Source organism: Carettochelys insculpta, chromosome 3, assembly GCF_033958435.1.
Source record: "Carettochelys insculpta isolate YL-2023 chromosome 3, ASM3395843v1, whole genome shotgun sequence".
Classification (NCBI taxonomy): domain Eukaryota; kingdom Metazoa; phylum Chordata; order Testudines; family Carettochelyidae; genus Carettochelys; species Carettochelys insculpta.
In genome coordinates, this window is record NC_134139.1 from 181,066,986 (window position 1) to 181,080,308 (window position 13,323).

Below are 13,323 nucleotides of genomic sequence, written 5' to 3' on the forward strand. Positions count from 1 at the left end.
ACAACAGTGTAGATGAGGTTCCTTTGGAAAAAAAGCCCCATTTTTGAAAGAACCCATATTCCTCATTTTTTTCCAGGAATAAGAGTTCTTTCAAAAACAGGGTTTTTATTCCAAAGGAACACTGTCTACACAGCTGTTTTTCTTTTTGGAAGTCTCTTCCAGAAACACGATCATGCACAATTATGCAAATGAAGCACAAGATTTGTAAATCAGTGCTTAATTTACATTTTCGATCTCCCTCATTTGCATTCCCTGTCTGAAAGGGGAATGCTGTGTAGACATGGCAACTGAGTGATGTAAATATTGTAAAACTGAAGTGTATAATACTGGAACATAATAAAACACAAGTTAAATGGAATAACTTTTTATCTGACAGATGTAGAAAAGCAGCTATCAGTGGGGAATCATCACTGAATATGGATAGCTCTAATCGAGTTCTAGATGGATCAGTAGTAAGTCAGACCCTATTCATCATTTTTTCAATGTTCTGGAAGTAACTATAAAATTGGCTCCATGAATTAGTGCAGTGGTTTTCAATCAGTGTACCGTTAAAACTATCCAAGCGTGCCCTGAAATTCCATCAATTTTCCCACGCTGTGCCCTTTGCAGAGCTACGCTGGGGGGGAGTGGGTGGGAACTGATCACCCTCCACCAACTGGGGCTCAAGCAACAAGGAAGCCCAAGTCCCAGCTGGCGTGGAGTTCATCTATTTCCCATCCATGATGGTTCCTTGGAGACCCATTGTGAGGCAAAATGATGACCCTGAAGAACTCCATTCATGTTAGGAAGTAGCTGAAATGCTGCTCCCCAGCCCAAACGAGCTGGCAGGGGGTCTGCCCCCATGTCCTGTCATAACAAAGGGGAGGAGGGGAGGCCAGGAACCTGTTGGAGCTGGGACGCTGTTTAATCCCACACCCCAGCTCCAATGGGTTGGCAGGGAGCGGAAACTGCTTTCCGGATCCACCTACCCCATCTGTGAGTAATCGAGTAGCCACTGCAATTTTCAGTGGCTACTCATTTATTCAACATACCTAGCTTGGTGTTGAGCAGATTTTGAAAACGTGCCTATGCTCACTGCTGAAGACAGTGTATTCTGTGGTGGACTTGAAACATTAGTGCATTTGATCCTCGTTTAGCTTGTTGTATGCACTACTACTACTACGCTGCAAACCTCTCAAGTAATACCATAATCATAGTAAATGTAAGTAAATGTGATGCTTTTGAGCAATCAATTCAGCTAAAAAAGTGGGCATGCCCTGGGATTGTTTGTCTCATTAAAGTGTGCCGTTACTGAAAAGGTTGGGAACTACTGAATTAGCAAATGACCAAATGGTAAACAATGGTGAGGACATGTCAGTGTTACAGAGCAATCTCTGTTGCTTAGTAAGCTGAACTCATTCAAACAAATTGTGTTTTAATGCAATCAAACATTAAGTCATACATCTAAAGAGGAAAAATACAATCTGTACGCACAGAATAGATAACTATGTCCTGGAAAGCAGTTATTCTGAAAAATAAGTTGGTGTCACAGTGGACAAGAACCTCAACGTGAGTGTCCACTGCCAAGTGATGCTGTGGCAAAAAGGACTAGGCAATCTTCAGATACACAAGGGAAATATAGTGAGCAGGAGTAGGGAAACAATTTATGTTTGCCTATGGCATTACAGAGACCGCTACTAGAATGCTGCATACACTTCTGGTGAGCATATTTTGAAAAGGACCTCAAAAAACTGAAGAGGGTTCAGACAAGAGCTACAAAAATAATTTAAGAGCTGGAGAAAATGCCTTAAGCATGAGCTCAGTGTGTTCAGTTTACCATAAAGACAAAGGTGACTTGATTTTAATACGTAAATATCTTCACAAGGACAAATATATTTCTATTTAGTACTAACAGACTCTTCACAACAGCACAGAAAGACATTAACAAGAACCAATGTCTGGAACCTAAAGCCAGACAAATTAAAAATAAGGCACATTTAAAAACAGTGAGGATGATTATTCTCCACCTCTTGATATCTTCAAATAAGACTGGATGTTTTTGTGGATGATATGCTACCACAATACTGGGATCAATAAAGAAGAGAAGTTTAATGGCTTCTGATATACAGGAGTCCAGACTAGATGGTCTTAAGCTCTGTGCATCTACTACTGGGTTCCACAGACCCTCCCAATAAATATTTAGCCATGTTTCGGACAGCACATAACAGAAATCTCTTCATTTAGAAATTACTGAATGGTATAGCCTTTGCTGTGCATTAGAACTGATATTTAGAGAAAGATAATTCTTACCTAATCTTTTCGATTCTTTTAGATGTGCACCATGTGCTGCCGATTAAGACTATTACTTTTCCCTCCCTACAGTTTACCAAAAACAAAACACACACAGCAGCTGTTTTATGATGTAGGAAACAGATTCTGTTTCAGATTTCATTCTATAGTTTATGTTTTTAATTCTTCTATTCGAACAATGATCAGTTACTATTTCAGACAACGATCGGTCACCATTTCATCACCCTAAAAATAATGCAACTTCCTTTTCTGTAATATAACTATTCAACAACTGTTTCTCCCTGTCCTATGTGTGTTGGATTAGAGAGATTCAACCTATAGTTCACCAACTGATATTCACTTCAATTAATAAATATTTAAGCTGTGTCTATTCTAGTAAGAGGGAGTGCATTGACAAAATTATGCCCTTTATTATAAAAAGAATGTGCACTAATCCTCTGCTCTATAAACATTTTACCTTATTTTGGCAGCTGGTCTCATTTATCATATAAGCTGATTTAACTACAGTGTAAATTTTAAAATTATATATCAGCCAGTCTAAATAACTGTCAAGCAGATAGTGGCCTTCATTTGGCATCATGAATTTTTTATTCAAGATCACATTAAGAACTAGACTTTCACAATATCTTCCCTCCCAAGCCCAGGGACCAAAAAAAAACAAAAAAAACAAGAGCTGAAAATATAGTGTGAAAAAAAGTTCAGTCAGCATTAAGTATTAACCTGATGAGTTTTTCAGATCTGCTGTACTATTTTTAACTACTCTTTCTGGCCATAGGTCAAAGTTTTCCTAGTGAAATACCGACAAAAATGCTGGGAGTGAAGCCCGGAGGCAGCTTTCTCTACTTTGGCCTGATTTAAACCCTATCAGAGCCCAGTGAAATAAGTAGCAACAATTTCCCAACCTCTCCAACAAGAATCATAGATAACAGTACACCTCTGAGTATCCATGACAGGAATAGCACAACACTAGAGGCATGAAAAACACTTCAGGCACATTACAGGACAACCCTGAATCCTCCTCCAACCCACCCATTCAACCCCCCAGCACAAACACATACACAAACCCTTCAGTCAGTTCTTGTACTTTGGCCAAACAAGACTTACTCATTTTTGCAAATGGTTCCTGTGGCCTCTCAGAATAAGTGCCTGCAAAGAACAACTCTTGGAACAGAGAAAGAAAAAAAAAATACAAAAACTTTCACTCAGGCTGCAGACACTAGGACTTCTCTGCCACAGAACACTGTTCCAACAGAAATGATGCCTGGTAAAAGCAGTTATACTCAATCTCACCACCTTTCTAAGGCTTCATGTTTCAAATGGAAGAGCAGTCCTGTAGCACTTTAAAGACTAACAATATAATTTATTAGGTGATGAGCTTTCGTGGGACAGGCCCACTTCTTCAGGTCTGGGGTCTGTCCCACCAAAGCTCATCACTTAATTAGTTATACTGTTAGTCATTAAGGTGCCACAGGACTGCTTTTTCGTTTTGTGAAAATACAGACTGACTCCACTACTTCTCTGAGACGTTTCACATGGGAAGATCACATTCCCTTTCTATTCCTTGGAGGTCTGGGTTTCCCCTGAAGGAAACAACACTTTATACTCAAACAGGAAAAAAATGCTATGCTACAAAAGGCAGCGTGAAATTTATTCACCCCACCGGAAAATAAATGTCCTTGCTGTATCCCCCAGATACATTTCTTTCCTAGGCGTGTTCTTTTCCTGCACTGTTTCTACATCATGCTCCAGGCCACAAGTCTCAGCTTTAGCTTCACAATAACACAAAATGATTCAGTTTCAGTGCCCCAAGGAGGTAGCACACACTTGGCCACTGCACAGGGGGATAAACGTATTTTCCTCCAATTCTCAAAAGTCCAGGCGTGATATCAGATTGAGTGCATTAAGTGCAAACAAAGCTAAGACTAAGAAGCTCTCTTCCCCCATTCAAAGGCATTTCCCTCATCCATCCAAGAAGGGAGCCCTCTCCGCCAACCCCCAACCAATCAAGCAGGAAGCACTCCACAGCCCACTCCCGCCCAACACAAAGTTCACTCAAGGGAGAGAGTGGTTGCTCTCTACCCCAACGCCAGCCCAGGAAGAGCACATTCTCACCACCACGGCCCTCCCTCATTACCCCCGGCGGGATCGCGCTATCGCCCCACCCCAAGTAATTCACAGGGACACCACTCCTCACCCCTTTCAAAGACACCAAATGAGAGCTTCCCCCCGCCCGGCCACCCACCCAGCCCTGGGGAAGTACTCCCACTCTTCCCATCCCCCATAGCCCCTCAGCCGGAGGGCTGTGGGTGTGCGCCTCCCTCCCCCCATCTCTGAGAGGGACCAGCTACCAAACCCCTACCCACGCTGGGGTGAACTGCCGCCCTCCACACCCCCAGCAAGCCCGGGGGGCGCTTCCTTTATCACCCCACCCCACCCCACCCCACCAGTCCGCCACCGAGCCTGGGCGCGGGGGGGAGGTTCCCGCGGCTCCTTTTGTGCCGGGGTGGGTCTAACTCACCAGCAAACTTTCCACATTGACCGGGGACCGAGGGTCTCGGATCATGGACTCCAGCTTCCTCTGGCGGCTCTCCCCCTCCCCGGGCTCCGGGGGCGCAGGCGGGGGGGGAGCGGACATCTTCGCTGTCGGATGCTGGCTCATCCGCCAGCTCCCCGCGGCGCTGTGCGAGCGGCGGGAGGCGACCTGCCTGGCTGCCGGGCGGGAGATCACGCTGCAGCCGGCCGCGGAACCGCTCTGGGGCCTAGCGCTGCGGAGAAGCCGGGGGCTGCCGGCCGGGCCTGCGCCCTGTCTCAGGAGCAGGGCGGGGAGCACAGGGGACGCTCCCCGGCTGGGCGAGGCTGCGGCTCTTCCGCCGCTGGGCACCGCTCAGCTGCAAAGACATGAACGGGTCGGGGGAAGAGATTCCCGCGGCGCCTCCCCCCTCTCTGGCCGGGCAGCGACTCACCACCGGGTCCCCGGCACCGGCCAGGCCATTGCACCAGCTAAACCCCCGCCGCGGCGGGCGGCGCTCGAGGCCAGTTCCCCTCCTCCTCCGGCGGCTGGGCGGGAGAAGCGACTCCCGCCGGCGGCGCGAGGCTCGCTGCTGCCCCTCTCGCGCAGTGTCACTCAGTCCCCGAAGTGGCCGCCGTCCGCAGCGAGTCACTGTCCCTGCCGCGGCCGTCCGCCGCCCCCATCCTCTGCCTCCCGCCCCTCAGCCTGACACCCAGCAGCCGGCCTCCCTTACCCACAAGCCTCCGCTCCCAGCGGCCGGACACGGCGCCCCGCACTGGGGGCGCATAGCTCCGCGCTCGGTCACTGCCTAAGTTTACCCCTCGCCTCAGCTGGCCGGGCGGGGAGTAGCGCCGTGTCACCCACCCCCACCAGGACACGCCGTCACCCCCAAAGCGGGCACGGAGCAGCTGGCCCGGCCGAAATAGCCCAGTGACCCGTCCTGTCGTCATCGCCGCCGCCGCCGCCGCCGCCTCAGGGAAGGCTGCAAACTCCGCCCGTGGGGCTCAAGGAGGGAGCCACAAACTTCCTGGCCTCCCTAGTGCGGGTAGGGACCGACTGGTGCTATCAAGCTCCGGACATAGTGTACTGCTGTATAGTAATTGGGTGATTCAATGTAGATGGTCCCGCTGGGGGCTGGATTCCCTAACGTCCTGAAATCTCTTCCGCCCCGTGACTCCCAACCTCACAGCCTTAACTGCCAAAGGAATCCCAGGTACAGCTCCAGAGGCCACTGGACACCTGGTGCCATCTCTACTGGACCTTTCCCCATGTGGCTGGACGTTAACCTCAAACCACTCCTTCTGGGCCAGTAGCCTGTTTTCCAGCACCACCACTAGCAGATGCTTAAGGAGAAACAAACAGAATAATCATCAGATAATCCAGCCTCCATGGTACACTTCCAGCTCCTAGCAAACAGCAGCTAGCCACAAGGAGACTACATCTACACTTACCAGAGAAGATTGACTGCTCCACATCAATCTTCCAGGGTTTGAATAACAGCATGTTCCAGGGTCACCATTGACCCCAGAACTGCTCCTGAGCCACGTGGTAGTATGGAAGGTCAATGGAAGGAGCGATCCTTTGGACCTGGTGCCATGAAGACAGGCACAGAAGTTGACAACTGCAAAGTCAATTTTTGGTACACAATTGCCTTATGTTACTACAACCTCTCCCACTGACATAGAACTGTCCAGGCTGGCCCTTAAATCAGCATAAATTATGTTGCTCAGGTGGCTGTCTAATTCACACCCCAGAGTAGTATAATTTACATTGGTTTAAGCTGTACTGTAATCATAGCCTACAAGTAAATCTCTGACAGAAATAATGTTTTCCAGGGGGAGCCCAATGTGGAATGAATTTCTCTAGGCACTACAAATTATCACAAATATCACTATTTTCCACTCCTTGTGCAAGACACTTTACCAACAGGTATATGTAACCAAACAAAAAAAAATCCTTATCGGAAGAAGATACACCTTCTCCATACACATCTTCCACCTTGTAATGATAAGAGAACAAATGTGACAGATGTGTAATCATGTAGCTTAATGCCCTATTGGAAGACTTGCACACTATAATTATGAGTATGGTATTAAAATGATAGAACGGGCTGAGCCAGAATCATATACCTGAACAATCACAAAATGTGGGCCTATTATTTGTATTGTGCTAGCATTCCAAGGCCACCGATAGAAGATTGGACCCATTGCACAAGGTAGGCACTGCATATGCAGAAATTGACAGACAATACACCAGAGAACTAACAATCTAAGTATAAGAGGAGATAGGGGAGTACAAGATAACTATAAGATGATTGTGATAATTCTGATAGGCAGTGTTCGCAGCAAACTAGGTATCTAATCATTGTCAAATATTTTGTAATCATTATGGCATAGGTGACTTTGAAAAGTGGTTGTGACCTTGCAGATTTTTACTAGGAGCTCCTCCCTACCTATAAAGATGAGTATGGGAGAAGTACAAAACTGCTTGCTGAGAAATTTAACAGATGGGCACTCCATGCTGGCATCATGAACATAGCAATGGCAGGGGTTGTTGCTTCCAGAGTGTTTTAGATAAAAGATTAAAAGAAGGGACAAAATAGCTGGTGAAGAGCCTTAAAATTGAAGACCAGTAACTTGTGTTTGATGCACCATAAGGGGAGCTAGCAAACAGGCATGAAGGCAGGAGGGATGTGGCAAGTCAGAAAGGTTATTTTTACAGCAACATTTTGTATGGATTTGAGATGACATTACAAAAAAACAGGAAAAAAGGATATAGTCAGCAAGATCGTAAGTGTGTGGCCAAGAGTTTTAACTATCTGGGTAAAAAGGAAATGCTAGATCTTACAGACGTTGTGTAGGAAGAAGTGGCAAGATTTAGACAGAGCTTGAATGCAGTGGATCTAGAGGAAGGGACAAAATGAGGACTAAGCAGATATTACTGCTCTGAGTGTCAGTGGTTGTAGTGACAGAAAGGTCGAAGGGCTTAGTGGGGAAAGATCAAAAGTCTAGTTTTGGCAGTGCTGAGCTTGAGCTGACAGCTGGGTATCCATGAAATGATGATAGAAAGACAGGCTAGTATTTTAATTTAGACAGAAGGAGACAAGTCCAGAATGGATAAGTAGATCTGTGAGTCGCTTGCATGGTTTTGAATAAGATCACCCTGTATAATAGTGTGAGTCAGAGCCCTGCCAAACAACCCCACATTATGGGGAAGTTCAGATCTGATTTTTCATAGTTAAAGTCAGTAGTGGCTTGATCCAAAACCTTGAATCGGACACACACAAATCCTGGAACCGCTGTGGAAAACCAAAATCCAAACTTATGTAACATCTTTATAATATTGTCAAGGAGTTCCTTGAGGCATGAAAAACATATTGTGTAACACATTAATTTATTTATTTATTCCTTTAAATAATATCCTAGAGCAATGGTTCTCAAAGCGTGGTCTGCAGCTCACTAGTGGTCCATGACCATGTTGCAGGTGGGCCACAGGCTTGGGACTTCCCCTACCCCTGTAGTAGGGAGCCTGCCCTGCATCCCCTCCTTATGTTACAATTGCATACCTACAGTTTTATGCTTCAGCAGACTAATAAGAATAATTTGAGATTTAGAGATAAGTGAATTCCATTTGTCATCATGGGTGGTTGGTTGGTGGGCCACGGAAAGGTTGTGTAGAGCAAAGTGGACAGGCCACAATACTTGCGAACCACTCTTAAAGAGTAATACTCATGCTCTAGTTAAGATCAAAAGCCACTATACTGTGTACTGTTCAAAAACACATAAAATATAGACTAACAAAGTGATTTTCATCTAATTTGAAACTAGACAAGAAAAAAAAATAGGTGTGATTAGAAGGGCTTGGAGAGCTAATGGGGAAACAGGAATAAGTTACATAGGTTAGCTATTCCTAAGGCCCCCCCGCCCCTCCTAGAACTGGAAGGGACCTCAGAAAGTCATCAAGTCCTGTACCCTGCTCTCTGAGCAGGACCAGGCATCATCCCTGACCGATTGTTGTTTGTCATTTAGTCTATTTGCCCCAGACCCCCTGAATGGATTCAACTCAACCCTGGGTTTAGCAATGGTTCTAAATCATGTGGAAGACTTGTTTTTTCATGAATAAATCTGCTATTCTCAAGTAGTACACAGCCTAGTCATAACTGATTGAGTGATTTCTTGTAGGCATCACATCAGAAATGGCTTTTAAGAAGAGATTTAAGAATTAGTTGAACAGTATTCAAAACTATATTCAAATTACAGCTGAGCATGTAACAGTCGTAGCATGACAAAGCCCTTTTGAATATCGTTTCTAGTCTGAAAAGTGTGTGTAGAAATGGTACCATTGCAAAGCTCTGACTCAAGTACATCTGTTCCATCTGCCTACAGGTTTTATCTGTTTCTGCCAAATCAAATTTTACTACTGTTGAAATTGCAGAGCCAACATAGCAATGGTGGAGTGATCTGAAATCTCTTCTGATTCACGAATCATCCACAAAATCACCACCTGAGTTCCATCAGAATGGATGTAGTTTGACTGTCTCATCCCCATCTGAGTTTGCAAGGCTGGCAGTCAGAAAACTTCTCTTTTGACGTGTAAAGTGGGAAAATTTGATATGATTATCATTAAGGAAAAAAAGTATATTCTGCTATGCTGCAATTCTTAGAGCCACTTTTTAATAATAAATAATAAATAATAATAATAATAATAATAATAATACTTATTACATATATAGGGTTTTTCAACCACAGCATTCAAAATACTTTACAAAGAAGGAATTATCCCCATTTTAGAGATAAGGAAGTTGATGCACAAGGATGCAAAATGGTTTAACCAAGGTCAACCAGGAGCCAAGTGACAGAGCTGGGAATACAGCCTAGATCTTCCAAGGTCCAGTCCAGTGTTCAATCTTATTTTAATGGATACAGGAGAAAATAACTATATAAAATCTAAATTTTAAGCCAAAACACACTTTTTCAAAGACAGTAGACATGTTTGTCATGATTTTTAAAAATATTTAAAAAGCATTCACTTACAGTGCTTGAAATTCAAACATTGCAGCCCAGAAAAACTGTAAGTATAATTAGTTGTAACAGAACTTAAACTGACCATTTATTTTCATTGTTCACACTAAGATGAATATGGAAAAGTAAACAAAAAAAAGCTTAGAGATAAGTAAACTGACCTTTAAGTTTTATTTTTCCTAATCTAAAGTGTTAGAAAAATTGAAAAAATATCTTTATATTTACTTAATTCAACAGTGGCCTTTTAAGTACAGCAATTTATGCAGTTGTTATATACCACAAAATCCTGTCAACACAGAGACTATATTTTAAATTAATAGTTTGCAATAGTTTGAGTTTTCGGGGGACAGACCCACTTCTTCAGCTCTGGAATAGTGCTGAAAATGAACCTGCACAACAAATACATAAAAAACAAACACAAAAAAAAATGAAATGAAAACTGACAAATCAGCTGGGGGGGACAAACAGGAGAACAGCAAACTGATAGCTGTCACTTACCATGAACCACAGATAAAGTCCATGTTACTTGAAGATCACAATATGAAAGTACACACCCCTAAGGTTGAGGGCAGCATACCAATCTCCTGCATCCAGGAAGGGAAAGGTTGAAGCTGTGGAGACTGTGCAGAACTTGAGTTTTAGCAGGTATCAGTTCAAGTATCACAGGTCCAGGGTAAGCCAAGAATCATCCTTGGCCTTGGGGATTGAAAAACAGGAGGAATAAAACCCCTGGATAGTGTAAAAATGTGGATGCTCCACCATTGTGCCTATGCAAAGTAAACCTTCCACTTTTTGCTTGAACAAACTCTTGTGAGAAGGATCCATGAACAAGGATGGGGATAGGGTGTAGAAGTGAGCTGAAGAGGATAGCCCTGTCATATTATGCTTACGGCGCAACTGTCCATAGTCACAGGGTGTCAAGCACAGATGACGGGATACAATGAGAAAATAGAAGACAGAAAAGATTCAGAGCTGAGAGGTACATCATACTCAGGTACACCCTCAACAAGGATGCTTTGATGCAGGCTTGTGACAGGTAGAGCCCACATGTGAGGACAGCTGAACATGCTCACTTTCTAACCCCCCTATATTTACTCTGACTGAGTCCTGGACAAGAATGGGAAGTCTGAGATGTGGGAGCTTGCCGCTTACATATTTGTTCGTTGGCCCTGGAACATACAAAAAGTGAGAGTGTAGGGGAAAAAAAAAAAAAAAGACTTTTAATGAAAGGGGCAGAAAAGTCAATTGGCATAAGCTTGGGAAAATAGCACACCCAGAGTTCATAACCAACCCTCACATAACTGTCCCAGCTCAAATGGATTGAGCAGTGTCCTTGGCCTCTCAGGATTACAGTATTGGACTGGTGAACAGCCAGTCCACACACCCAAACTATTTCCAGGCCCCCACTTCAAATGCCCTACTTACAACTCGATCCAGTCCGTGCAGGCCCTGACATCACCATGATGCATTCCCTCATTGAGCCTGAAGCAATGCTCCCTTTACACTGGTCCAGCGTTCTGCTTGCTCCCTGCCAACTACCCCACCAGCTGTCCCCCCATCCACTGTTGCTCCTACCGCCTGTCTGCCAGTCGTACCAGCCATCCACCAGTCATACCGTCTGTCTGCTGCTGTCTTGTGGGTTTTGCTGTAGGTAAAACCCTGTGATTGCAGCTCATAGCGGCATTCAGCTCTGGGCCTTGCCAGAGCATCTCAGTATCCACCAGTGTGGATTCTCACAGAACTATAGACACATCTTTATGTCTACCTGTGAACAGTGGGGGGAGAACTAGTCAAACCACTCTCACAGCTGTATAGCCAAAAGGCTTCCAACCAGCTGGTTCAACCACTATGCCTCCCCGTTTTTCTACTCACACAGTGTTTTGAGGTGGGGAAGCCCTCTGTTATCCATATCTTACATAGTAACGATCACTGACCTGTACCCTACCCCCCCAAACTTCAAGCATTGTTGACACCCCACAATTCTTACACTGGGTGATAGCATAAATTGAGACTTACATTTTTTTTTTTTTTTTTTTTCCCCCCCCCCACAACAGACAAAAGCTCCTTGCTTTGCCTGCTCCCAGCAGGCTTTGTTTACAAGCCATTACATGCACACACCTTTGTATTTTCATGCAAAATGATCGCTGCAGAACACATTCCCCAACTCCTTCAGCAGTACTGAGCTCCTGTTGGCACATTCCTTATATGAACATAACCAAAATTTTTGTTGGTTTGGATTACATTCGACAGGAATGGGGGGGAGCCTGCTAATTGAAGGGATGAGAAGTGGGGCCAACGGCATTGGTGAAAAGCATTTTAATTAAAACCACTGGCCTCAAAAATGTCCAGTTTACAGTGGTTTTATCATATTGGGCGAATGGATCAAAGCTTCCTCCTGTTACTTATAAAAGAAAAACCCTGCCTAAAAATATGAGATTTCCTATGGGTGTCATTGTATGTATTCATGAAAAAAGGATGCATAGATGAAAGTGTGACTATTGAACACATGGAAAATGTGTGGAGTAAGAGACCAGGAACACTTCAAGAAACCTGCTATGCTTGTTTGGGATGTGTTCAGGGCACACAAGACAGATTAGGTGAAACTTGGCCAAAAAATTAAAATTACTTTGGCTGCAATAACTGGAGTCTTAACTTCTGTTCTGCATGCACTTGATGTCTGCGTGGAAAAAAATCCTTTAAAGACAGGCAACACAAAATGTGGTCTGACTGGATATGAGAAGGTGACAAAAGGTAGGCATCTTTTGAAGCCCAAAATCAATCTGGTCACCAGTGGGCCAAGAATACATAGGAGTCTATTCCCTCGGAAATGATAGAAAAATCATTTCAGAAATGCTGTATCAGCAATGCATTTGATAGGTCAGAAAATAATGTTGTCTTTGTTGATGGTATCACTATGGAGGTTGATAAGGAATCTGAGTCTGAAGAGGACATTGCTGACATTGGCAATGACAAGGCAGGAGCAACTATGGCTAAAGCAGAGTTTAATGAACTCTGGTGACTTGGAGACCGATTCAGACTGAAGGATTTCAAGATTAAGTAAGAACATTTGAATACAAAACTTTAAAAATCAGTAAATAGACCTTTAAAGCACTAATTTTGAAGGTATGTGAAAACCTATTTATTCAGTTAACAGGTTTTTCATTTGATTAAATTAAAATACACCTACTACAACTGGTGTTTTTCTTTTGACTCCAAATTTTAAAATACAACAGGGTCCGTAAATATTGGCTCCCAGTCTGTCAGGAAAAGCAGTTGGAGCACCCGGCTACTGTATGTGCCTCAAGCAACAGGAGGCACAGAGCTTTTCGTTTCCCAGCAGCTGCAGCTTGCTGGTCCCATCCACTGGGAGCTGCAGAAAGTTGCACAGACTGAGGAAAGTGTTGGCTGACACTTCCCCATTGACACTGTGTCCAGCGAAGTGCAGCTGCTGGGAGCTGCAAAGCACCGTGTCTGCCAACATGCCAGGTACACATATTGTCCGAG

The 13,323-nt window shown here is 44.3% G+C and overlaps 1 protein-coding gene across 1 annotated transcript in view; it reads right to left on the minus strand.

The window, feature by feature from the left end:
• Window positions 1-5,094, minus strand: part of ROCK2 (Rho associated coiled-coil containing protein kinase 2) — a 172,326-nt gene extending 167,232 nt beyond the window's left edge. Inside the window, exon 1 of the mRNA XM_074991276.1 lies at window positions 4,808-5,094. Coding sequence (XP_074847377.1) covers window positions 4,808-4,948 — 141 coding nt within the window. The 5' untranslated portion in view covers window positions 4,949-5,094. The remainder of the gene's footprint in view (window positions 1-4,807) is intronic.
• Between the last annotated feature and the right edge of the window lie 8,229 nt (window positions 5,095-13,323).